Consider the following 25,419-nt stretch of genomic DNA (forward strand, 5'->3'; position numbering starts at 1 on the left):
TAAAAACAATGGAAACATAATAAAAGGTTTATTTCATTTGTCTTTGTAAAGTAGTGTTTTGTTTTTTTTTTTACCTTCATAGATAGGTTTTTTAGTTGTAGACATCACAGCAAGCAGAGTATTTGTAAGTTCAACATTTTTTTTTTGTTTGAGATAGAATTTTTTTGGATGCCCTAGAAGATGAAAATAATATTACTAAATTATCTTATAAATGATCTGATTTCAACTTTTAAAATTTAAAATAAATCTTAATCCACTTCTAAAGCACAGCTTCCTTAAATTTTAAAAATAATTTAAAGCAGCTTTCCTAACACAAATATTTTTTCTCTGGTTTTTCCTTGCTGGGCATTTGATATTTAAAAACAAAACAAGGGCTCTTGGGTGGCACAGTCAGTTAAGTGGCCAACTCTTGATTTCCAATCATGTCATGATCTCAAGGTTGGTAAGTTCAAGCCCCACTTCAGGCTTCACACTGGCAGTATGGAGCCTGCTTGAGATTCTCTCTCCCTTTCCCTCTGCCCCTACCCCACTCATGTTCTCTCTCTCTCAAAATAAATAAATAAATAAATAAATAAATAAATACTTAAAAACAAAACAAAACAAAAAACAGTAAGAGTACAAATCAAGAAAAGAAATATTAGAAATATTGTATACAGAAATGCCAGAGGAAGAGGGGCACCTGGGTGGTTCAACTGGATTAGCATCCAACTCGTGATTTCAGCTCAAGTCATGATCTCACAGTTTGTGAGTCTGAACCCCGCATCAGACTCTGAGCTGAGAGTGTGGAGCCTGCTTGGGATTCTCTCTCTCTCTCTCTCTCTCTGCTCCTCCCCAACTCGCATGGATGCATGCACACTCTCTCTCTTTTAAAATAAATAAACTTCTGGGGCGCCTGGGTGGCGCAGTCGGTTAAGCGTCCAACTTCAGCCAGGTCACGATCTCGCGGTCCGTGAGTTCGAGCCCCGCGTCAGGCTCTGGGCTGATGGCTCGGAGCCTGGCGCCTGTTTCTGATTCTGTGTCTCCCTCTCTCTCTGCCCCTCCCCGTTCATGCTCTGTCTCTCTCTGTCCCAAAAATAAATAAAAACGTTGAAAAAAAATTAAAAAAAATAAAATAAAATAAATAAACTTTTTAAAAAATGCTAGAAGAGTTTTTTTTCAGTATGACAGTAAAAAATACTTAAACAATTAAATTGATAAATTCTCATATAAAGTTTTTATCTCTATATAAAATAGTATATCTTTATTAAAAAGTTTTATATTACTACAGTGAAAGATCTAGTGTTAATGGAAACACGTTTACAAATACTGTTATTAAGATACATACTTTCAACAGTTAAAAACAAAACTATGTATAAAGAAAATAGTATCAGGTTGCTCATTTCAAGAAAAATACACTAAAATAAACAGAATGTGGGGTATTTAGATGGTATTTTCTCAAAGTTAGTGGGAAAAATTTACTAAGTTAATGCATTGAGTTTCTACAATATATGTTGTACAAAGAAATAAAATATTTTTAATTTTTTCATTTCCTTAAGGCAGGTGTTTGCTCTAAAAATGTTTATCTGTTATTATTTTTAGGTTAAAAGGTTTGATAGTTTGATAGAAAATAAAAACATTTATAATAGAATCATTTCTATTCTATCCATAAAAGAAGACTACTATTTTTTTTCTCTAATTATGGAATAGAAATTTAGACAGTGAATTATTCAGACTATTTGTTAGTTGCTATTCTCTTTCTCTTTCTTGTTTCTTAAGGCAATATAACTGCTTATAATTAATGCTTCTATCAAAGGGAAAGCTTTAGCTTAGGAGAGAAAACCCAAATTGTTGGTAAAGTAGGAGCTAATAAATGGAAAGCAGTATTGTAGGTTATATGAAGTAGCAGGTGAATCTAAAATAAATTACATTTGTCTAAAATGTACATATACTATAAAACTACTGATCTCATTGTCTGGCAGTTAAGAAGAGGAGAGCTTATCTGAGTCTAAAAAGCATATTATAATTAATTTTTCTGAATTTACAGAATTGTTGTTTGCCTAATCATGCCTTACTTAATAGTCAAATTTATTTTATCTCTGAATTACATACCCATAGAATGGTAAAAAGTAGCCAATGGATAAATGTTGAGATAAAGATGCACAGTGAGAAAGAAAAACTGGCCAAAGTATTGGTAGTATGTATAATTACTTAGGACTTTAGAAAAATATAATAGACCAAATAAAAATAATCTACATTTTTAAAAAAACCTTTAAACTCAGTATCTATAGGAAATATACTAAGATGATGATTATATAATGCCTCTGGAGCAATAATAAGAAATGGCATCTATAAATTAGTTCCTAGATATTGGCTGGGGAGATAGTAATGAAGGAAAAGGGAAAAGTAAAAATAATGTTTATTTTCCTTCCAATTTACCCTCATGTTGAGTTTCTCTGTTGCAGATCCTGCTTGGGGTTGGACAAAAGGAAAAATGTATAAATATAAAAAGGAGGATTATAAGATGGGTTTATCTCAGCCATCTGCAGAATCTATAATAGTGAGCAAGAAAAGAAGGTTGAAAAAAAATGGAACTCCAATTTAGTGGTGACAGGGAAGGAAGAGATATATAAAAATGCATATATGTTAGATGAGCTTAATCAGTGTTTACTTTCACTTATGTTTTGCTAAGCTGGTTATATGACTAAGACTGGTACAATCTGGTTATTTACATATAATTAATGCTTTACTAATTAAAAAAAATCACATTGTACACTAAGAATAAAAATTACCTGAAGGTTCTTTATTTAGTGAAGGAAACTGGATGGTTTTATAAATGGTTGACCCAGCCCTAGATGTTCTGTGATATGCTTTTGGAGGTTTATTCACATGGGGTGAAATGTACTCAGATCTTTCTAGAAATATTAGAAAATATATTAACTGTTAGATTACATTTGTAACTAATTTTGATACACTTGCCAATAAAATTGAAATAACTAAATTTTTGAGATGATTAATTAGTAAAGAAATATACATTAAGAAGGATAGTTTTATTTATTTATTTTTTTAATTTTTTTTAACGTTTATTTATTTTTGAGACAGAGAGAGACAGAGCATGAACGGGGCAGGGGCAGAGAGAGAGGGAGACACAGAACCGGAAGCAGGCTCCAGGCTCTGAGCCATCAGCCCAGAGCCCGACGCGGGGGCTCGAACTCATGGTCCGTGAGATCGTGACCTGAGCTGAAGTCGGACGCTCAACCGACTGAGCCACCCAGGCGCCCCAAGAAGGATAGTTTTAGAGATCAGAGCTAAGTTATAAAAAAACAAGTCACAAAAAACCATCTATATAAATTCCATTTCTTTGAAATGGCCAGTGTAGGGAAATTTTATAGAGACAGAAATTAGATTGGTGGGTGATGGCTTGGAGTATGAATATTTCTTTTCCACATAATGAAAATGTTCTAAAATTGAACATGGTGATGGAAGCACAACTCTGTGAATGTACTAAAAGCCATTGATTTACACACTGTACATGAGTGAAATGAATGGTATGTGGCTTATGTATCAATAAAACTATTAAGTAGATCAACATCTGACTTTCTATCACAAACAATGGAGGACAGAACTCAGTGGAATGACATATTAAAAGTGCTACAAGGGGCGCCTGGGTGGCACGGGCCAGGCTGAGTATGGGCTCAGGTCATGATCTTACAATTTGTGTGTTTGAGCCCTGTGTCAGGCTCTGTGCTGACAGTTCAGAGCCTGGAGCCTGTTTCAGAATCTGTGTCTCCCTCTCTGTCTGCCCCTTCCCTGCTTGTGCTCTGTCTCTCTCTCTCTGAAATAAATAAATGTTAAAAAAAATTCAAGTACTGAAAGCAAAAATTCACAATCAAGAATTTAATACCCAGCAAAATTATTATTCAAGATAAAACGAAAACATTCCTAGATTAAAAAAACTAACAATATTTGTTATTATATTAGCAAAAATGTCTTAGAAGAAATGCTAAAGAGAATACTTCAGGCTGATACAAAATGACACTAGGTAGTAACTTCTCATTATATATAAAAATTGACTCAAAGTAAATTACATCCCTGAATGTTATAGTTATACTATAAATGTCTTAGAAAAATAGAAAATCTTGAGATTTTAATTAGACAATGTTTTTTAAATACAAGTTTAAAAGCATGATTCATAAAAGAAAATTTAATACATTGGGCCTCATAAAAATTTAAAACTTTTGACTGCCATTAAGAAAGTTAAGATGAGGGGGGTGCCTGGGTGGCTCACTGGATTAAGGGTCTGACTTCAGCTCAGGTCATGATCTCATGGTTCTTGAGTTCAAGCTCCACATCAGGCTCTGTGCTGTCAGCTCAGAGCCTGGATCCTGCTTTGGATTCTGTGTCTCACCCTCTCTCTGCCCCTGCCCTGCTCATGCTCTGTCTCTCTCTATCAAAAATAAATAAAACCTTTTTTAAAAAGTTAAAATGAGAGATGCCTTGGTGGCTCAGTCTGTTGAGTGCCTGACTCTTGATTTTGGCCCAGACCATGATCCCAGGGTTGTGGAATTGAGCCACACGTCAGGTTCTGTGCTGAGTATGGAGCCTGCTTAAGATTCTCTCTCTTTCCCTTTACACCTTTCCCCCATTCATGTTCTCTCTCTCTCTCAAAGTAATCACATATATATATATAATACATATACATGTATATATATATACATATATATATATACATGTATTACATGTATATATATACATGTATTACATGTATTACATATATATGTATATATATACATATACATGTGTATATGTATATATACATGTGTATATGTGTGTGTGTATATATATACATATATATATGTATATATATGTATTACATATATATATGTAATAAAGAAAGTTAAGACAAGCTGCAGACTAAAAGAAAATAATTTCATATTATGTATCCAATAAAGAAGTTGCATCCAGAATATATAAAGAACTCTTAACATTTTAAGAACTTAAAAGATTAAACTTTACAAATGGGCAAAAATTAAAAAGTTTTAAAAGACATTTCACCAAAGACATATACAAATGGGTACTAAATACATGAAAAGATTCCCAAAATAATTTTTCAGGAAAATGTAAATGAAAACCACAATAAAATGCCATTTCGCATCCAACAGAATGTCTATAATCAAAAGGATGGACAATAGCCAAATGATGGAAAGACTATGAAGAAATAAATTCATTCATACCTTGCTTGTCTGTAGGTAAAATTGTACAGCCACTTTAGAAAAGTTTGACATTAAAAAATAGTTAAACATAAATTTACCATACAACATGGCAACTCTACTCCTAGATATCCACCTAAGAGAAATGAAAACTTACGTCTTCACAAAGACCAACATAGGAATATTGAAAGCAACATTCATTATAGCCAAAAAGTGAAATGAACCTAAATGTCCATCAGCCTAAGAATGGATAAAGAATATGTGCTACACTTCAGTGTACTTGGAGAACAATGCTACAGTATTTCACTTGTATCACTAGGAACCAAATTTAACTCAATTATTTGTTTAAGGCTTTGAAAATTAAGTATATGTTTCATCTCAATGTTTCTCTTAACCTTTCAAATATCTCTTTCAGAAATAATAATTAAAAGTTTGAGATACAGGGACGCCTGGGTGCCTCAGTCAGTTAAGCGTCCGACTTTGGCTCAGGTCATGATCTCATGGTTCATGGGTTTGAGTCCTGCATCGGGCTCTGTGCTGACAGCTCAGAGCTTGGAGCCTGATAAGGATTCTGTGTCTCCCTCTATCTCTGCCCCTCCCCTGCTCATATACTGTCTCTCTTTGTCTCAAAAATAAACATAAAAAAAATTTTTTTAAAGTTTGAGATACAGAGGTAAGATGTAATAATCCTAATTTTACTTTTTCAAATTGTCATTAAAAGTGGCAATAAGGGGCGCCTGGGTGGCTCGGTCGGTTAAGCGTCCAACTTCGGCTCAGGTCATGATCTCGCGGTCCGTGAGTTCGAGCCCCGCGTCGGGCTCTGTGCTGACAGCTCGGAGCCTGGAGCCTGTTTCAGATTCTGTGTCTCCCTCTTTCTGACCCTCCCCCGTTCATGCTCTGTCTCTCTCTGTCTCAAAAATAAATAAACGTTAAAAAAAATTAAAAATAAAATAAAATAAAAGTGGCAATAATGCTGAGGGAAAAAATGTGCTACAGCCATAGAAAGGAATACTATTCAGCAATAAAAATGATGCATGTTACTATATGGGTGAACTTCAAAATCATGCTCACTGAAAGAAGCTACATACAAAACACCATGTATTCTTTGATTCCATTCATATGAAATGTCCAGAAAAGGCAAATTGATAGGCACCAAAAGCAGATTAGTGGTTTGCCTGGGACGGGGAGTGAGAACTAACTTAACTATCATTAGGGATCCTGAAAACTGAATTAAGATGGTGACTGCATACCTAGATAAATCTACTAAAATCCTTGACTCATACAATTAAGATGGGATAGATTTTCTGATATGCAATTTGTGCCTCATTCAAGTGTTTTTTTTTATATAGTTGCTAAACTGTACCTCTCTGAGAAACAAATTTACCAACTAGAGTACAATATTTTGCAGTTGTTTGTGTCTTTAGCCTTACAGTATCCACTCAAAGCACTCTTTTCCAGTTCCTTTGAGCACTCATTTTTCTCTGCTTCTCTCAGTAAGGTTATGTCATGCGTTTATTGTTTTTTTCAAGCTTTATTGAGATATGTTTGACATATAATATAGCATAAGTTGAAGGTGTACAATGTGTTGGTTTGACACAGTTATCTATTGCAAAATGATTACTACCATAGCATTAGCTAATTCCTCTATTACATCATATAATTACCATATCTTTTTGTAGTGAGAACATCTAACACTTACTCTTCTAGCAACTTTCAAGCATATAATACAGTATTGTTGACTATAATCATCACGATGTGCTTTATTTATTTACTTATTTATTAATTTAATTTTATTTTATTTTATTTTATTTTATTTTATTTTATTTTATTGTTTAATTTACATCCAAGTTAGCATATAGTGCAACAATGATTTCAGGAGTAGATTCCTTGATGCCCCTTACCCATTTAGCCCATCCCTCCTCCCACAACCCCTCCAGCAGCCCTCTGTTTGTTCTCTATATTTAAGAGTCTTTTATGTTTTGTCCCCCTATCTGTTTTTATATTACTTTTGCTTCCCTTCCTTTATGTTCATCTGTTTTGTACATGATGTGCATTAAATATCCAGAACTTATTCATCTTCTAACTTGGAAGTTTGTACTCTTTGACCAACATCTCCTCATTTCCCCAACCTATAGCCTCTGGTAACCACCATTCTATTCTCTGTTTCCATGAGTTCAGCTTTTTTTTTTTTAGATCCCACATATAAATGAGATCGTATTGTATGTCTTTCTCTGTGTGACTTGTTTCACTTTAACATAATTCCTTCAAGGTCCATCCATGTTGCTGAAAATGGCAGGATTTCCTTTTTTATAGCTGAATAGTATTCCATTATATATATTCAATTCTATTATGAACATTATATTTTATATACAAATAATATATAATTATATTTTTATATATAATTTATTTCCCATATATATTTATATAATAAAACCACTATTTTGAATGCTTTATATGGTAAATTTTAGATCTCTGTGTCTTTGGGTTTGGTAGTGGAAGATTATTGTAATCCTTTGGTGGTATCGTGTTTCCTTGATTTTTCATATACCTTGGAGTTTTGTGTTGCTGTCTTACATTTGAAGTAGTAGTCACCCATTACTAACTGCCTTCAGGGAAGGACTGCCTTTCATCAGCTCTGCTAGAAATCCAGAGACTTTCTCCCATCTTGACTGCACAACCCCGCTCCATACTTCTCGCTCCCTCCTGTGGCAGAATTCCTAAACTTGTATATTTTCTCTGGATCTTGCAACAGACCAGGCCAAGCGCTGACAGTTTAGTTTCCCTTTTGTTTTCCCTAAGGTCAAGTTGTTTCCCTACAGCTCAAGTTGTAGTTTTTCTCTAGCCCACAGAACCTGGCTTGTTTTCTGCAAGTGCTCCTAGCTGTTCAACAAAGCACTCTCAGGAGCATGCACAGGGAGTTGGCTGCAGAGTTGGGGGAGATGTGGGTGAGATAAGGTTGTTACTGGGGATGCCTGCAACTAGTTGGGGGGATCTGCAAGTGAGGCTTTCCCAGCATCTCATGGGTGGATTTCCTGATGGGAATCCACAAGACAGCATAACTATATCCCTTTAATGCTTTCTGAGAATCTGCCACTCTCCTGATCTCCTCTCACCCCATAATTTAGTATGCTGGATGCTTTGTGTCCTGCACAACTAACCTATTCTCCCTTCCCTCACAGTGGGAGAAATCATGGAATGAGAAAGTCTCACTTGGCCTTAGCTGTACCATGTTGGGGGACATGTGATGCAGGCAGAGTCAAACTATTCTTCTTATCCAATCCAATGTGTCCAAAATCTTATTTTTTGCTCCAACAAAGTAATGGAATTTCTTATCTAGAAACCAGGACTTCCACAAAGCTCTCTTGTCTGTGGGTGACTGATCAAGTCGGTGTTCTTCAGATGCTCCCTGACTGTGGCCAAGAGGGGTTGGAACCATTCATGAGCTACCTCAGAGTCCACAGCCAAGATGGAGGTTTGTCTGCCTATTACCTGATGCACAGGTGGGCAAGGCTTTTCCAGGTCCCTTGGTGTATGATGCTGGGTCCCATAACTTCAGTTGTACTTTTGTTCATGAATGGGTGCCAAATTTTTGTCGTTGAGAATGGGGGCACGAAAGAAGGGACATGTTATGCTATCATGATGGTGACATCAATCGTCATATACTTGTATGTTCCATATGTTCCAGTCTGCATTTCATCCTAGGATCTCCCAATACCCTGGTTCTCTTCTTTTTTGCATGCATATTTTTATTGAGAAAATTACAATATAATTAAAATATAGTATAATTGAATGATGGAAAAGGCAACATAACTGTATGCTGTATGGATCCTTGACTGCTATGTGCGTGTTTGTTTTTTTTTGGGGGGGGAGCCACCTTTTTGTAGAGGACTGGCTACTGAAGGGCCTATCCCTGTATTGTTATTGTATTTGTGTGTAAGTGTGTGTGTGTGTGTGTGTGTGTGTGTGTGTGTGTGTGTTTTGCAGGGAGTCACATCAGAGGAGCTGCCTCTGAAAATGATTATAGATAAAAAAAAGTGATCTTTGGCCCTAGTGCAAAATTTTAATATAAATTTGTGGGGTTTTGGGAAGAGCACATGTATTTTGCATGGGAGGGGTATCAAGAATATTTGCAATCAGAGGACATACTATGGTGGATTGGTTTCAATAATGGCCTTGATGTGTTCTTGACTACTGGTATTCATATCCTCTCATAAAACTCTGATCTTGGCTATATAACCTTAGTAAATGGAACAAAAGCTAACAAATGCAAACAGAGACTTCAAAATTGCTTGTACATTGGGCTTTTCCACATGCCAATCTTAGAAGGAACATCTATACTGTTTTCCATAGTAGTTGCACCAATTTACAATCCCACCAACAATGTGCAAATGTTACCATTTCCCTACATGTTCACCAACATTTTTTTATCATTTATCTTGTTGCTGATAACCATTCTAATGGGTGTGAAATGATATTTCATTGTAGCTTTGATTTGCATTTCCTTGATTAGTGATGTCAAGCACTTTTTTATGTATCCATTGGCTTCTTTGTATGTCTTCTTTGAAAAATATCTATTTACATCCTCTCACCATTTATAATAGCATTGTTTAGTTTTAGGGTTTTTCCTTCTCCTCCCCCCTGTCCCTCCTACTCCTTTTTTTGCTACTGAGTTGTAAGAGTTCCTTACATACTTTGGGTTTTAAATTATTATCAGATAGATGGTTTCAAATATTTTCTCACATTCTGTAAGTTGCCTTTTCATTTTGTTGATGGTTCCTTTTGCTGAGCAGAAATTTTAGTTTGATGTTCCACCTGCTTTTGTTTTTGTTGCTTGTGCTATTGGTGTAATGTCAAAAATATCATTGCCAACGTATATGTCAAGGAGCTTTTTACCTGTTTTCTTCTGGGAGTATTGAGGCTTCAGATCCCACATAAATCTTTAATCTATTTCAAATTAATTTTTGTTAATGATATAAAATATGGTTTTTTGTTCTTGCATATTGATAACCAATTTTCCAACATCATTCACTTAAGACACTATTATTTCCCACTAAGTATTCTTATCTCCCTGTCAAATATTAATATATATGAAGATTTATCCAGGCTCTTGATTCTGTTCCTTTGGTATATGGTCTGTTTTTATGTCAGTACTATCCTGTTTTGATTATTATAGCTTTGTAATATAGTTTGAAATAAAGAAGCGTAATGACTCTAGCTTGCTCTCTCTCAGGATTGTTTTGGCTCTTCAGGGTCTTTTGTGGTTCCAAACAAATTTTAAGATAGTTTTCTCTATTTTCAGAAAAATTCCATTGAAGTATTAATAGAGATTGCATTGAATCTATAGATGACTTTTTGGAATAGTATAAACATTAAAATTTTTTTAACGTTTATTTATTATTTAGAGACAGAGAGACACAGATTATGAGCAGGGGAGGAGTAGAGAGAGGGGTAGAAACAGAATCTGAAATAGGCTCCAGGCTCTGAGCTGTCAGCACAGAGCCTGACGTGGGGCTCGCACTCATAAACTGTGAGATCATGACCTGAGCTGAAGTCAGTCGCCCAACCAACTGAGCCACCCAGGTGCCCCGGATAGTATAAACATTTTAAAAACATTAACTTCCAATCCACAAACCTAGGGTATCATCCCATTTATTTGTGCTTCTTCAATTTCTTTCGTCAAAATGTTATCGTTGTTATGCTTAGATTATTATCAACCTTGTTTAAATTTATTAAGAATAAATAATTTATTTTGAATAAAGTATTCCGAATACTTATTTGTTTTGATGTTACTGTGAATGAGACTGTTTTCCTTATTTCTATTTCAGATATTTCATTTTTAGTGCATAGAAATGCAATTCATTTCTGTATATTGATTTTGTATCCTTCGACTTTACTGCCTTCACTTATCAGTCCTAACACTTTTATGGTAGAATCTTTAGGATTTTCTCTATATAATATCATATCATTTACAAACTTCACTTTTTCTGATTTGGATGCCTTTTATTTCTTTTTATTGCTTAATTGCTCTAAAATTTCCAGTACTAAGTTGAATAGTAATGATGAGAATGGGCACCTTTTCCTGAAAACCTTTCAATCTTTCACCTGTGCGCTTGTCATAAATGACCTTTATTATGTTGAGATATGTTCCTTCCATACCTATGGAGAGTTTTTATCATGAAAAGATGTTAAATTTGTCAAATGTCTCTTCTGAATTTATTGAGGTGATCATGTGATTTTTACCTCATTTTGTTAATGTGGTGTATCACATATAATGATTGATGTATGTAGATCCATCTTTGCACCTTATGGATAAATCCCAATTGGTCACAGAATATTATCCTTTCAGTGTACTGTTGAGTTTGTTTTGCTGGAATTTTGTTGAGAATTTTTGCTTCAATTTTCTTCAGGGATATTATTTCTCAGGGTCATAATTTTCTTTTCTTGTACTGTCCTTTGGTATGAGGGTAATGCTAACCTTGTAAAATGAGCTTGAGAGAATGTCTTTCTCTTCAATTTTTGGGAAGTTTTTGAGAAAGACTGGCATTAATTATTCTTTAAATGTTTGGTAGAATTCACCAGTGAAACCACCTAGGTGTGGACTTTTCTTTGATGGGTTGTTTTTGGTTACTGATTCAATATTATCATTATTGGTCTACTTAGATTTTCTATTTCTTTACAATTCAGTCTTTGTAGATGATATGTTTCTAGGAATTTATCCATTTCTTCTAGGTTATACAATTTTTTGGCTTATAATTATTCATTGTATCTCATAATCTTTGAATCTCTATAGTATCATTTTAATGTCTACTCTTTCATTTCTGACCTTTGAGTCTTTCTTTTTGTAGAAAAAATACTTAGTCTAGCTAAAGTTTTGTCAATTTTCTTTACCTTTTCAAAAAAACCCATTTCTTATCATCATTGATCTTTTTATTATTTTTATGGTCTTTATTTCCAGTCTGATCTTTGCTATTTCTTTATTTGTGCTAACTTTGGGCTTAGCATTTTCTTCTTTTGTAGTTCCTTGTGGTAAAAAGTTTTTTACTTGATATCTTTCTTTCCTTTTTTTGTAATGCAGATGTTTACCCCTATAAACTTACCTTTTAGAACTGCTTTTGATTCATCCTTAAGTTTTGGTGTGTTGTATTTCTATTTTCATTTGTTTCAAGTTATTTATTCATTTTACATTTTGTTTGTTCTTTGATTGGTTGTTTGGGAATGTGTTGTTTACTTTACACATATCTGTGAATCTACTAGTTTTCACTCAGTTATTGATTTTTCATTCCATACCACTGCAGTCAGAAAAAAATTCTTGGTAATTTTCAATCTTCTTAGATAGTCTAAGACTTGTTTTATGACTTATCATATGATCTCTTCTGGAGACTGCTGTGTGTGTATTTGGGAAGGATATGAGAATGTGTATTGTGCTGCTATTGTATGGAATTCTCTATATGTCAGTTAGGTCTATTTGGTTTAAAGTAGAGCTCAAGTTCAATGTCTCCTTATTGATTTTCTGTCTGGATGATCTATGGGTGTATGATGTTGAAAGTGAGGTATTGAATTCTCATACTATTATTATATTATTGTCTATTTCTCCCTTCATATCTGTTAATACTTGCTGGATATATTTAGGTGTTTGATGTTGGGTGAATAAAAATTTATGATTGTTACATTCTCCTGATGAATTTGCAATTTTATAAATATATAATTATCAGTCTGTCTTCTTGTTACTGCTTCTGAATTTAAGTCTATTTTGCCTGATACAAGTATAGCTACGTTGCTTTCATTTGGCTTCCACCAATATCTTTTTCCTTCACTTTGACCCTACATGTGTCCTTGAGTATTCCTGGCTCCTCTGTCAAATAGTAGTTGGCCATATATGAATGTGTTAATTTCTTGGCTCTCAATTCTGTTTGGTTGGTGTATCTGTTTTTATGCCAACTGTTTTCATTACTATAGCTTTATAATAGAGCTTGAAATAAGGAAGTATGATGCCTCTTGCTTTGTTCTTTCTCAGGATTGCTTTGACTAATTAGGGTCTTTGTGATTCTATATAAATTTTAGGCTTGTTTTCCCTAATACTGTAAAAAAATGCCATTGGAATCTTAATAGGAATTGCATTGAACCTATAGATGACTTTGGGTAGTATGGATATTTTGACAATATTAATTCTTCCAATTCATGAACATGGGATACTTTTCTTTTTTTTTTTTTTTTCAGTTTCTTTCATTAATGTTTTGTAGTTTTTAGTGTGGACATATTTTACCTCCAGGGTTACACTTTTTCCTAACTATTTAATTTTTTTGATGCTATTGTAAATGGGATCATTTTATTTCTTTTTCAGATAATTTGTTGTTAAAGTATAGAAATGCTACTGACTTTTGCATGTTAATTTTGCACCCTGCAACTTTATTGAATTCATTGATTGGATATAGCTTTGGTGTTTTTTGTTTGTTTTGTTTTTTGATAGAGTTTTTAACAAAGAATAGTCTCCCTGCCTGGCTGGAGCAGAACTGGCTCCATAAGTGGCAAGGGTCTTTTTTGTGGTCTTGACTCAAGTAAATTGTGCCCATTTCCCTGGCCAAATAGTGCTACTGGCTTTGCTCTGCCAAAGACCAGTTATGCCTGCTGTATCCTCTGTTCAAGTGTGGCTGGGCTACAGAGCCTCTAGTTGCTCTATCTAGGCTTTCTGGTTAGGTTGGTCTAAGAGCTACACTCAGCAGTGGGCAGGGTTTATGAATGAGCTTCCTTGCCTAGGCAGAATGGGCAGACCTGCTCCAAACAGCCTTCCTAGTGTTCCCAATCACGTTTTCTAGTTGGAATGTGCTGGGCATGGTTGTTGGTGGGGCTACAAATTAGTTCCCTTTCCTAGGCAAAATAGGGAAACTGACTTCAAGTCCAGATCTTTGTGATCTTGACTCAAGATGACAGTTCCCCATGTTCCCTGGCCAAATTTACCGCTGGCTTTGCTCTGCAAATAATCAGTTCTGTCTGTCATTTTCTGCTCAGTTGGTGTTGAACCACACAGCTTCCAGGTGTTTTACCAGTCTTCCTGGTCAGGTGGGGCAAGAGATATACTCAATGGTGAACGATGCTATGACTTAGCTCCCCTCTCTGTGCAGTGGTAGACCAAGCTCCAGGGCTAGCAAGATTCCTCTTTTAAGAACCCAAGTCATACAGACCTGCTCCTCACCAAGTTCCCTGGTGAGATTATGTCACTGTCTTGGCTCTGCAGATGAGCAAACCTGTGGTAAGGATACTACTTTGGTACTACAGGTAGGAACTCAATCTGCCAAGGTCTGAGTGTGGGTTTTTGCAAGCAATTCCTCCCTTCCCTGTCACAGATTCCCAGTGACCAAGTCCCCTGGATTACCCCACAATCCCCATGGTGTGAGACCAGAGTGGGGGCTCCCAACAGGTGACACAATGCTATAGGAGCTGAATGTTCATCCTGGGCTCTCTTTTCCAACTGGAGAAATGGGGCTCAGGGGAAATCTCTCAATGTAGTTCTCCAATGGGCATGGGGAAGAGGCAATATGGTCAGTGTGTAGCCACTTTTCCTATCTTTCTAATGCAATTGGTCTTGGTCTCTATGATGTGGAGACAGTGGTGCTTCACCTTCACCCCAATGTTCTAGGATTTTCTCAGTGGTGTCCTGTCCATGAATAGATTTTAGTTTTTCTTCTTCTTTGAGGAAGTACAGTCAGGAATGACATTTGTTACAATTTTGGTATGCCACTCTTCCTCCTACCTTTTATGTTTTTGATGTCATAATTTACCTTTGTTTATTTTGTGTATCCATTAACAAATTACTATAGCTGTGGTTATTTTCAATACCTTTTCCCCTTAACCTTTACAGTTAAAAGGTTAATATTTTACCATACTGCAGCATTAGAGTTTTCTGAATTTATATATTTGTCTTTACTATTTTACTGTATGCTTTCATGTCATAATTAGTGTCCTTTCATTTCAGCCTAAAGAACTCCTTTCAGCATTTATTGTAAGGCCTTTCTAGTGGTGATAAACCAATTCAGCTTCTCTTTGTTTTTGAGTTTTATTTCACCTTCATTTCTGGTAGGCAATTTTGCCTGGTATTCTTTTTGGGTAGTTGTTTTTTTCAACACTTTGATATATCATCCCACTGTTTTTTGGCCTGCAATGTTTTTGCAGACATTGCTTCTAATGCCTGAGAGGATTCCCATGTATGCAAGAAATATTTTCCTCTTACTGCTTTTAAAATTCTCTCATTGTATTTGATTTTAGACAGTTTTATTATAATGTGTATTGGCCAATATTATTGTGGATTGAAGTTTTGCACTGATTTATTATTTTTGTGAACTTGGATATTCAAATATCTCCCTAGATTTGGGAAGTTCTCAGCCATTATTTCTTTACATAAGCTTTGTCCCTCTCCTCTTCTTCTGCTATTCTAATCATCCATATATTAGTCAGATTATTGGTGTTCCATAGTTCATATCGTCTTCATTCATTTATTTTCTCTTCTTTGTATAATCTTAATACTGTCTTCTACTTTACAAATTCTGTCTTCTGCTGGATTTGCTACTAACTCTGGAATTTCTGTTTGATTCTTTTTATGATCTCTATTTCTCCATTAAACTTCTCATTTTCTTTGTATATTATTTTCCTGCTGTCATTGAGATGCCTTTCTGTGTTTTCTTTTAAAATTTTTTTTTTTTGAGAGCACATACACACATGTGTGAGCAGGGGAGGGACAGAGGGAGAGGGAGAGAGAGAATCTTAAGAGAGAAAGAGCCCCCCAGCCTCCAAATATGGAGCTCAATCTTAGGACTGTGAAATCATGATCTGAGCTGAAATCAAGAGTCAGATGCTTAACCAACTGAGCCACCCAGGTGCCCCTTTCTGTGTTTTCTTGTAGCTCACTGAGATTCCTTAAAACAGCTATTTTGAATTCTTTATCAGTTAAATTGCCAATCTCATTTTTTTTTGAGTTATTGGAAAATTATTGTATTTCTTTCATGGTAACATGTTTCCTTGATTTTTCATGTTCCTAAATGTGCTCTCTGCTGTCATTACATTTTTAAAAGTAGTCACCTCCTCCAGGCTTATTGACTGGCTTCCAGAGAGAAATCCCTTCTGTCAGCCCTGCTGGGGTTTCTTAAGTTTTTTCAGACCATTTCTATGGGTATGCCTGTTCCATACCTTTTGCTCTCTTTTGTGGGAGAATTCTTAAGCCTTGTTTCTGTGCTATAAAGACAGGCTGGTTGCTCAAGTCCTCCTTTTTGTTTTCCTTATGGCAGTGCTGACTGCTCAACTTTATGTTTTCTTCCAGGTCTGCTTTTTGTGGGTGTCCACTGTCTGTCAAAGCTCACTCCTGTTGTGGTTGGGAGCATGCACAGGGAGCCAGTCACAGGGTGGAGTTTGTGTGGATGAGACACATGAAGTGCTGGAGGTGCCTGTGGGTCAGGTGTGGGGGATCCACAGGTGAGGTATTTTCAGCAGCTCATGTGTGGGCCTCCTGATTGAGTCCTTGACACACTTAGCAGTCACAATCCTTTTATACATTTAGTTCTGAGCCTTGGCTGCCGTTCTCTCAGCCGTTCTCTGCCCTCTGGTCATGCAGCTTATGACTCAGTTCTCTGGATAAGATAGGAGAGAAATGGGTCTTTTTGACAGTATCCTGCATACCTAAAGAAGCTGGGTACTTACTCACATGCTCTCACTCTTTCCCATGCAAGAAATCCCAGGATGAAAAGGTCTCTCTTGACAATGAAGTATGGCTGTCCTGAAGGAGTGGTGCAATAAAGTCAAAATGTTCCTTTTGCCCTCTACAATGTATCCAATATTAGATTTTGTTGTTGTTCCAACAGTGTGCTTGGAACTACTTCCATGGACTCCTGGGCTCAACAAAACGTCTCTCATCTGTGGATGATCATCAACTTGGTTTTCCTTGGGTGGGGCAGGGGGAGGGGAGATGGCAAAAAAAGAAAAAAAGAAACAAAAACCCTGCAATGTTGATGTCATCACTGTGATCCTCCTTCTCTCTTGCCAAATATTTTACAGGAAATGTCACTTATTGTTTTTAGTTCTCTGATATATCTAATTATATCAAAGTGCTTTTTAGAAAGCTTTCTCCCTTCTCATTGAGAAAGGTTTTCTTTTCTTTTGTAGCATTTTAATGCAGTAGTGCTTTTAGTATTTGCAAATATAGATGTACAAAAGCTCTTCTTCCTTTTCCTATGTAAATTAGAATAATTAGCAGTACAGTCTTCACTGTTTTTTACCTGCTATAGAGGGTGGCATACACAGTTTTTGTTAGAAGGATAGAGTTTCTTATTCTCAGCATCTTCCTTAATTTTGTCCTTTATCCAAATGCTGTTTTATTTGGGACCAGAATACTCATTTTTGTATTTGATATGTAATCTAATTTAGAAGGATGCATCCATAAGGATATCTTTGACAATCTGAACTATAGGCATAAACCATTGGTTTCTCCTCACTAATTCAGTTAAAGTTTATTAGATTTTTTTTTTTACAAATCCTACTGATTTTAAAAGTAATGTGCTGTTGCAGAACACTTTCATTTAAACAAATAAGTATAAGCCTTATATTATTTACTCATTGGCTAGAATTAAACTGAAGCCACAGGCTGAGAGGCTTAGCAAGAGTTTGTAAGTGAGAAAATAAAATACTGTTGACATTATTTATTTCAAGCCATAATTCTAAACTAGTCATTAACATTTGTCAAATATGAACAAAAGCTGGGGGGGATCAAGTCACTAAAGATAAAAACCTTAGTGCATGTTAGGGTAATGGCCCCATACTGTGAAATTTATGTTTATTCTTCACCTTATTTTCATGAAAGTATCAAGACTAGATTGTATGAAAATATTTTGGTACATCTTGGTATTATATACTGAATATAATTTTGGATGCAGGTGGTACAGAAGACTAGCTATCCTAATGACCTAATTCTAACTAAAATGCTACATTTAAAAAACGCATTTTATTTTTTTTTTTAATTTTTAACGTTTATTTTTGAGAGACAGAGAGACAGAGCATGAGTGGGGGAGGGGCAGAGAGAGAGGCAGACACAGAATCTGAAGCAGGCTCCAAGCTCTGAGCTGTCAGCACAGAGCCCAATGCTGGGCTTGAACTCACAAACCGCGACATCATGACCTGAGGTGAAGTCAGACGCTTAACCGACTGAGCCACCCAGATGCCCCTAAAAATGCATTTTAAAAACTATTGCTGAGATGGCATAAAATATACTCAGGAAAGCAACACAAACAAAAAGAGAAGAAGTAAAAGCATTTAACTTGCAGATTTATGCTAAAAATGTGTGTGTGTGTGTGTGTGTGTGTGTGTGTGTGTGTATGTGTGTGTGTGTGTGTGTGTGTGTGTGTGTGTGTGGTACATAATTTTATAAAGTGGATTGTCCTGGAATAATGTGGGAGGTGGGGGAGAAGACAAGGTGGGTAATTTCACAATAAAGGGAAATAAAAAAGAGGGCATAATCAAGTATTTTGGAAAGTACTGGTATAGAACATCATTATTATATATGGCTTATGGTGGCAGATGTGAAAGCTGGGAAAGAAGGGAATGGGATTATAACAGCACAGAGTAGGAACCATTAGAATGACTTTTTAAAAAACTCTATATTAGTTTTACATACTTTCTGAATGCTTAAAACATTTCATAAAAAGTAAAATGAAAAATCATGCTACAAAAAGTATTCCAGGTAATTAGTTATTTTACATTGTTATATCTTTTACCTTGAGTGTCAAAGGTTGAAAAACTGATCCTGTTTGTAGAGAATTTACGTGGTGCAATGTGACTGTTAAAAAAATCTTCTTGATGTTGTGTGGACATATATCTGTTTTTGAATAAATTCACACCTAAAATAAAATGAAAAAAAATTTCACAAAGACATTGCAAATATTTGCATACTACTCCCTAGTCTCCATGTATTAGTTTTTATTTTTGCATTTGTAATTTTTCTTTTCATATTTAAATGTTTATTTATTTATTTTGAGAGAGGGACAGGGATAGAGAGAGAACAAGTGGGGGAGTGCAGACAGAGGGAGAGAGAGAATCCCAAGCTGGCTTCTACATGGGGCTGGATCTCATGACCCTGAGATCATGACCTTAGCCAAAATCAAGAGTCAGACACTTAACTGACTGAACCACCCAGGGGTCCCTTCTTTTCATATCTGAGTGGTCACTTGTCTATCATTCCAATTTCTATAAACTACTTTTTCATTTTCCCTCCCTTTTTTTGTTCTGTACTTTTAGGTAACATCTTCCATAATCTTGACCTTTAACCCAAACTCACTTTACCTTAAACATGAATATTCATTTCTATATTTGAGCTATAGTCTTGTTTTAACTCCTTTCCTCTTAGCAATTTCTTCCAAATTTTGCTTAGAACATTTAATTATAAATTCACAATTAGTAAATAAGCATAGATTAATTAGCTAAATAAATTTTGTTCTTAAAGGATATGGTATTTTAAATTGACTAAATGTAGGTAAGAGTACTTCATTGCTTTGCCAAAGGTTATTATTTAAAATTGACAAGGACTCCTAATAATAAGGAACATTGAAGAAAATAGTAATTGAAAGTACCAAAACAAAAATAGTCTGAAAATTAAAGACAGAAAAATTACTCTTCATACTTTATCAAATTTGCTAGAGTAAAACACGGAACAAATTTAACTGCTTGATTCAAACAGTTTCATTTTTATAATGCCTTAGTCATAAGCTGTTTGAGTTAGTCATTTTTATTTGTGGGGAGCCTGGGTGGCTCAGTGACTTGAGCATCTGACTTCAGCTCAGGTCATGATTTCAGGTTCATGAGTTTGAGCCCTGAATTGGGTTTGCTGCTGTCAGTGCAGAGCCTGCTTTAGATCTTCTGTTCCCCTCAGCCCCGCCCCCCCCCCCCCCCCCCGCCCAAAGTCTCTGCCCTTCCCCCGCTCATGCTCTCTCTCTTTCTCTCTCTCTCTCTCTCTTAAAAACAAAAATAAAACATTAAAAAAATTTATTTGCTTCATTTTTTAAATTTTATTTTAATTCCAGTTAGTTTCCATACAATGTTATGTTACTTTCAAGTGTACAATAAATATAGTGATTCGACAATTCCATATACCACCCAGTGCTCATCACAAGTGCCTCATTAATTCCCATCATTATTTCACCCATCCCCCACATACTTCCCCTCTGGTAACTATCAGTTTGTTCCCTGTAGTTAAGAGTCTATTTCTTGGTTTGTCTTTCTCTTTCTCTTTTTTTCCATTGCTCATTTGTTTTGTTTCTTACATTCCACATATGAGTAGAATCACATGGTTTTTGTCTTTCTCTGACCGACTTTTTCCATTTAGCATTATATTCTCTAGCTCCATCCATCTCATGGCATATGGAACTTAAAATGGATTAAAAACTTAAATGTGAAGGCTGAAACCACAAATATCCTAGAAGAGAGCTCAGGAAGTAATGTTTCTGACATTGGCTGAGGCAACATTTTTCTAGGTATGTCTCCTGAGGCAAGGGAGAGCAAAAATAAACTATTGTAACTATATCAAAATAAAATCCTTCTGCACAGCAAAAACAAACAAACAAACAAAAACAAAAAAAAATCAACAAATTAAATGCAATATACTGAGTGGGAGAAGATATTTGACTATTTTAACTAGTTCTTTTTCAGAAATAAATGTGTGATATAATGAAATAAATAAAGCATTCAAAAGCAAAGTTTCAGAAATCTTGCCTTAATCTTAAATTTCACTAAGAACACATATTTTGGTGCTTATATTTGAGATTCAACTATTTCCAAATGCTATATTTCAGCATTGTTTCTGCAAAAGTCATGACTACAATATTTCTTGCACCAGAGAGAAACGTATCTAATAGTGTTACTCCAGGATTAGAAGCAGTAGTGTAATCTGTGAGTAGACAACTACTCTAATAGAGATGTAAGTTCACATACCAACTTAATTATGTACAGGGAATTGCTAACCAATGAAATAACTGTTATAATCCTCTCATAACACTCATCAACTAGCCCTTACTGTTTTTTCCAGTTTAAAGCAACTTACCTTTCCAAACCAGCAACAGAAAGTGAGTAGACTAGCAGTGAGAAATACTACACTGAGTATATTCTAAGGTCACTAAAGCACTGGATATTATGGTTCACTTTCTAAGTGAATGAGTTTTAAAATTAATAATATCTAGCTGATTTTCTATTGATAGCAAATACTAAAGTTTAATTAATTATAAGAGGGAATTCATGAAGATTTTTACCCATGTAATAATATATACTTACTGTTGTCATTAATGATCCATACATAATAAAATCCAAAAAAAAGACATAAACTATAAATATTAGACTTGAAAAATACTTGTCACCAGGGTGACTTTTATGTTGTGTCTTGATTTTATCAATTATTTTTTCTCTTCCAACATTATATGTCAAGTGTCCTACATCAGTCTCTATAGACAAAAAAAAAAAAAAATCCCCAAACACTTTAAAAGGTAAACATTAATGTGTTGTTGTTTGTGTGTGTAGTATGAATTTAATTAGCATTTGTTATTATAGTAAAAGAGAAAAACACAATGTCTGAAATGTACAATCAAAAATTTCATAGAATTTGCATGGCTAAAGCAATTATATAAGCCTCATTATAATGAAATGCTTAGGGATTTGATCAAGAAAAAAGTCAGGATGATGAAAACCTGATAAAACTGAGGCACAACTGACACTGAATAATCCTTTAACCAGTGCTTTTTCTACACAAGGCTATCTTTTTTAAAAAACTATTTTTAATTTTTCTTTTTTAGAAAAGAGAGAGAGCATGTGAAAGGGGGAGAGGGGTAGAGGGAGGGAAGGAGAGAGAGAGAGAGAGAGAGAGAGAGAGAGAATCTTAAGTAAGCTCCATGCTCAGCGCAGAGCCCAACACGGGGCTAGATCCCATGACCCTGGGTTCATGACCTGAGCTGAAATCAAATATCGGATGCTGCACTGACTGAGCCACCTAGGCACCCCTACAATGTGATCTTTTTATAAAAACTTAACTTAAATTATTTTGAGGAGTTAATGTTAATATTATAACTTCCAAGTTTACACTAAAAGGACATTCATGCTGTAGGAGTATACAAATGAGATGGAATATGACATTGTTGTTCATAGTTCAAGTTATAAACCATAGTCCCACATCAGAAAAAGTTACTATGAGGCAGAAATTCTTTGACTCTCTCAAGACTATTTTATGCCATTTTTAGGTTATATAATTGTAAATTAAGTAGGCATCAGTGATGTAGAAGAATAAGATATTCTGTGGTCTAAAAAAAGTGTCTACCAGTTCCCCTTATGCATATACCTTGTAGCTGGAGAAAGGAATATGAGTAAATTTGCAGTAGTACCTGCATTGAGATTGCATACCATTTCATTTGAGGTTTTTTTTTTAATATATGAAATTTATTGTCAAATTGGTTTCCATACAACACCCAGTGCTCATCCCAAAAGGTGCCCTCCTCAATACCCATCACCCACCCTCCCCTCCCTCCCACCCCCCATAAACCCTCAGTTTGTTCTCAGTTTTTAAGAGTCTCTTACGCTTTGGCTCTCTCCCACTCTAACCTCTTTTTTTTTTTCCTTCCCCTCCGCCATGGGTTTCTGTTAAGTTTCTCAGGATCCACATAAGAGTAAAAACATATGGTATCTTCATTTGAGTTTTTATGGGATTTGAACATTTGCTGGATTTAGAAACTACTAACTAGGTCAAACAAGAGGAAAAACACAAGAAAGATATTAAAAAAGAATTTAAATTAAAAAGGAGATAACTAGGATTGGTGATTTGGATCAAATAAAATACCTAATGTTTTGTGAATGAAAGATGGTTATAGGAAAGCAAGTATCAAAGGTTGGAAACTTATAAATCTGACACCATAATAGGGACCTTGCTTTGTTGTAATGACTGAGACCATGAATAATTGTTAAGGGTTGTACTCTGATCTTTGTTGCCCAAATATATATTCACTGCAACATAAGAAGAGGAAGCAACCAGCCTGGGTATCTTTACCAAAAAGAACCACAAAGCATAAGATTGGATAGAACAACTTTCACTACATTTTGCGAAAATAAAATGACATATGGCAGTGAGAAATGGGGATATTAGTAGATACATCTGAGGCTTCTTTGGTTGTTTCTGCAATTTGTATAAGTAAGAATTAATTGTCCATTTGAACTGGACCAAGATATTCTTAAATAAGCACGGAGGCATTAAGAGCATTTCATAGTGGATAGGATTAAAAACTGGGGGGTGGGGGGTGGGGAAGGTATGTCCTAGAGAAATTTATGATCTAGTAAGAATCACAATTTCCCTCCTTCACTATGACCTCTCACTGCTTTAATGCTTTCTGAAAACTCTCCTTCCTGAAGTTCCTAGTGTAGAGTACACACTTATTTTTATTTTTTATTTATTTTTATTTTTAAAAATTTACATCCAAATTAGTTATCATATAGTGAAACAATTATTTCAGGAGTAGATTCCTTAGTGCCCGTTACCCATTTAGCCCATCCTCCCTCCCACAACCCCTCCAGTAACCCTCAGTTTGTTCTCCATAATTTTGAGTCTCTTCTGCTTTGTCCACCTCCCTGTTTTTGTATTATTTTTGTTTCCCTTCCCTTATGTTCATATGTTTTGTCTCCTAAAGTCCTCATATGAGTGAAGTCACACGCTTTCTGTCTTTCTCTGACTGCCTAATTTCTCTTAGCATAGTACCCTCCAGTTCCATCCATGTAGTTGCAAATGGCAAGATTTCATTCTTTTTGATTTCCAAATAATACTCCATTGTATACCACATCTTCTTTACCCATTAATCTATCGATGGACATTTGGGCTTTTTCCATACTTTGGCTATTGTTGACAGTGCTGCACAAACCTGGGGGTGCATGTGTCTCTTCAAAACAGCACACCTGTATCCCATGGATAAATGCCTAGTACTGCAATTGCTGGGTCATAGGGTAGTTCTATTTTTATTTTTTTTTGAGGAACCTCCATACTGTTTTCCAGAGTGGCTGCACCAGCTTGCATTCCCACCAACAATTCATTTTTTTTTTCAATATATGAAATTTGTTGTCAAATTGGTTTCCATACAACACCCAGGGCTCATCCCAAAAGGTGCCGTCCCTAATACCCATCACCCACCCTCCCCTCCCTCCCACCACCCATCAACCCTCAGTTTGTTCTCAGTTTTTTTTTTTTTTAATTTTTTTTTTTCAAAGTTTATTTATTTTTGGGACAGAGAGAGACAGAGCATGAACGGGGGAGGGGCAGAGAGAGAGGGAGACACAGAATCGGAAACAGGCTCCAGGCTCTGAGCCATCAGCCCAGAGCCCGACGCGGGGCTCGAACTCACGGACCGTGAGATCTTGACCTGGCTGAAGTCGGACGCTTAACCGACTGCGCCACCCAGGCGCCCCTGTTCTCAGTTTTTAAGAGTCTCTTACACTTTGGCTCTCTCCCACTCTAACCTCTTTTTTTTTCCTTCCCCTCCCCCATGGATTTCTGTTATGTTTCTCAGAGTCCACATGAGAGTGAAAACATATGGTATCTGTCTTTCTCTGTATGGCTTATTTCACTTAGCATCACACTCTCCAGTTCCATCCACGTTGCTACAAAGGGCCATATTTCATTCTTTCTCATTGCCATATAGTACTCCATTGTGTATATAAACCACAATTGCTTTATCCATTCACCAGTTGATGGACATTTAAGCTCTTTCCATAATTTGGCTATTGTTGAGAGTGCTGCTCTAAACATTGGGGTACAAGTGCCCCTATGCATCAGTACTCCTGTATCCCTTGGGTACATTCCTAGCAGTGCTATTGCTGGGTCATAGGGTAGGTCTATTTTTAATTTTCTGAGGAACCTCCACACTGCTTTCCAGAGCGGCTGCACCAATTTGCATTCCCACCAACAGTGCAAGAGGGTTCCCGTTTCTCCACATCCTCGCCAGCATCTATAGTCTCCTGATTTGTTCATTTTGGCCACTCTGACTGGCGTGAGGTGGTATCTGAGTGTGGTTTTGATTTGTATTTTCCTGATGAGGAGCGACGTTGAGCATCTTTTCATGTGCCTGTTGGCCATCCGGATGTCTTCTTTAGAGAAGTGTCTATTCATGTTTTCTGCCCATTTCTTCACTGGGTTATTTGTTTTTCGGGTGTGGAGTTTGGTGAGCTTTTTATAGATTTTGGATAC

The 25,419-nt window shown here is 35.8% G+C and overlaps 1 protein-coding gene across 1 annotated transcript in view; it reads right to left on the bottom strand.

Annotated features, from left to right (window-relative positions):
* Window positions 1-2,736: 2,736 nt before the first annotated feature.
* LOC147579426 (uncharacterized) overlaps window positions 2,737-25,419 on the bottom strand; it is a 67,613-nt gene continuing 44,930 nt past the window's right edge. Inside the window, exons 4-5 of the mRNA XM_086714618.1 lie at window positions 18,938-19,060; window positions 2,737-2,891 (exon numbers count right to left, since the gene is read on the bottom strand). Coding sequence (XP_086570744.1) covers window positions 2,752-2,891; window positions 18,938-19,060 — 263 coding nt within the window. The 3' untranslated portion in view covers window positions 2,737-2,751. The remainder of the gene's footprint in view (window positions 2,892-18,937; window positions 19,061-25,419) is intronic.

Source organism: Puma concolor, chromosome B4 (assembly GCF_028749965.1).
Source record: "Puma concolor isolate L17-30 chromosome B4, mPumCon1.1.hap2, whole genome shotgun sequence".
Lineage (NCBI taxonomy): Eukaryota > Metazoa > Chordata > Mammalia > Carnivora > Felidae > Puma > Puma concolor.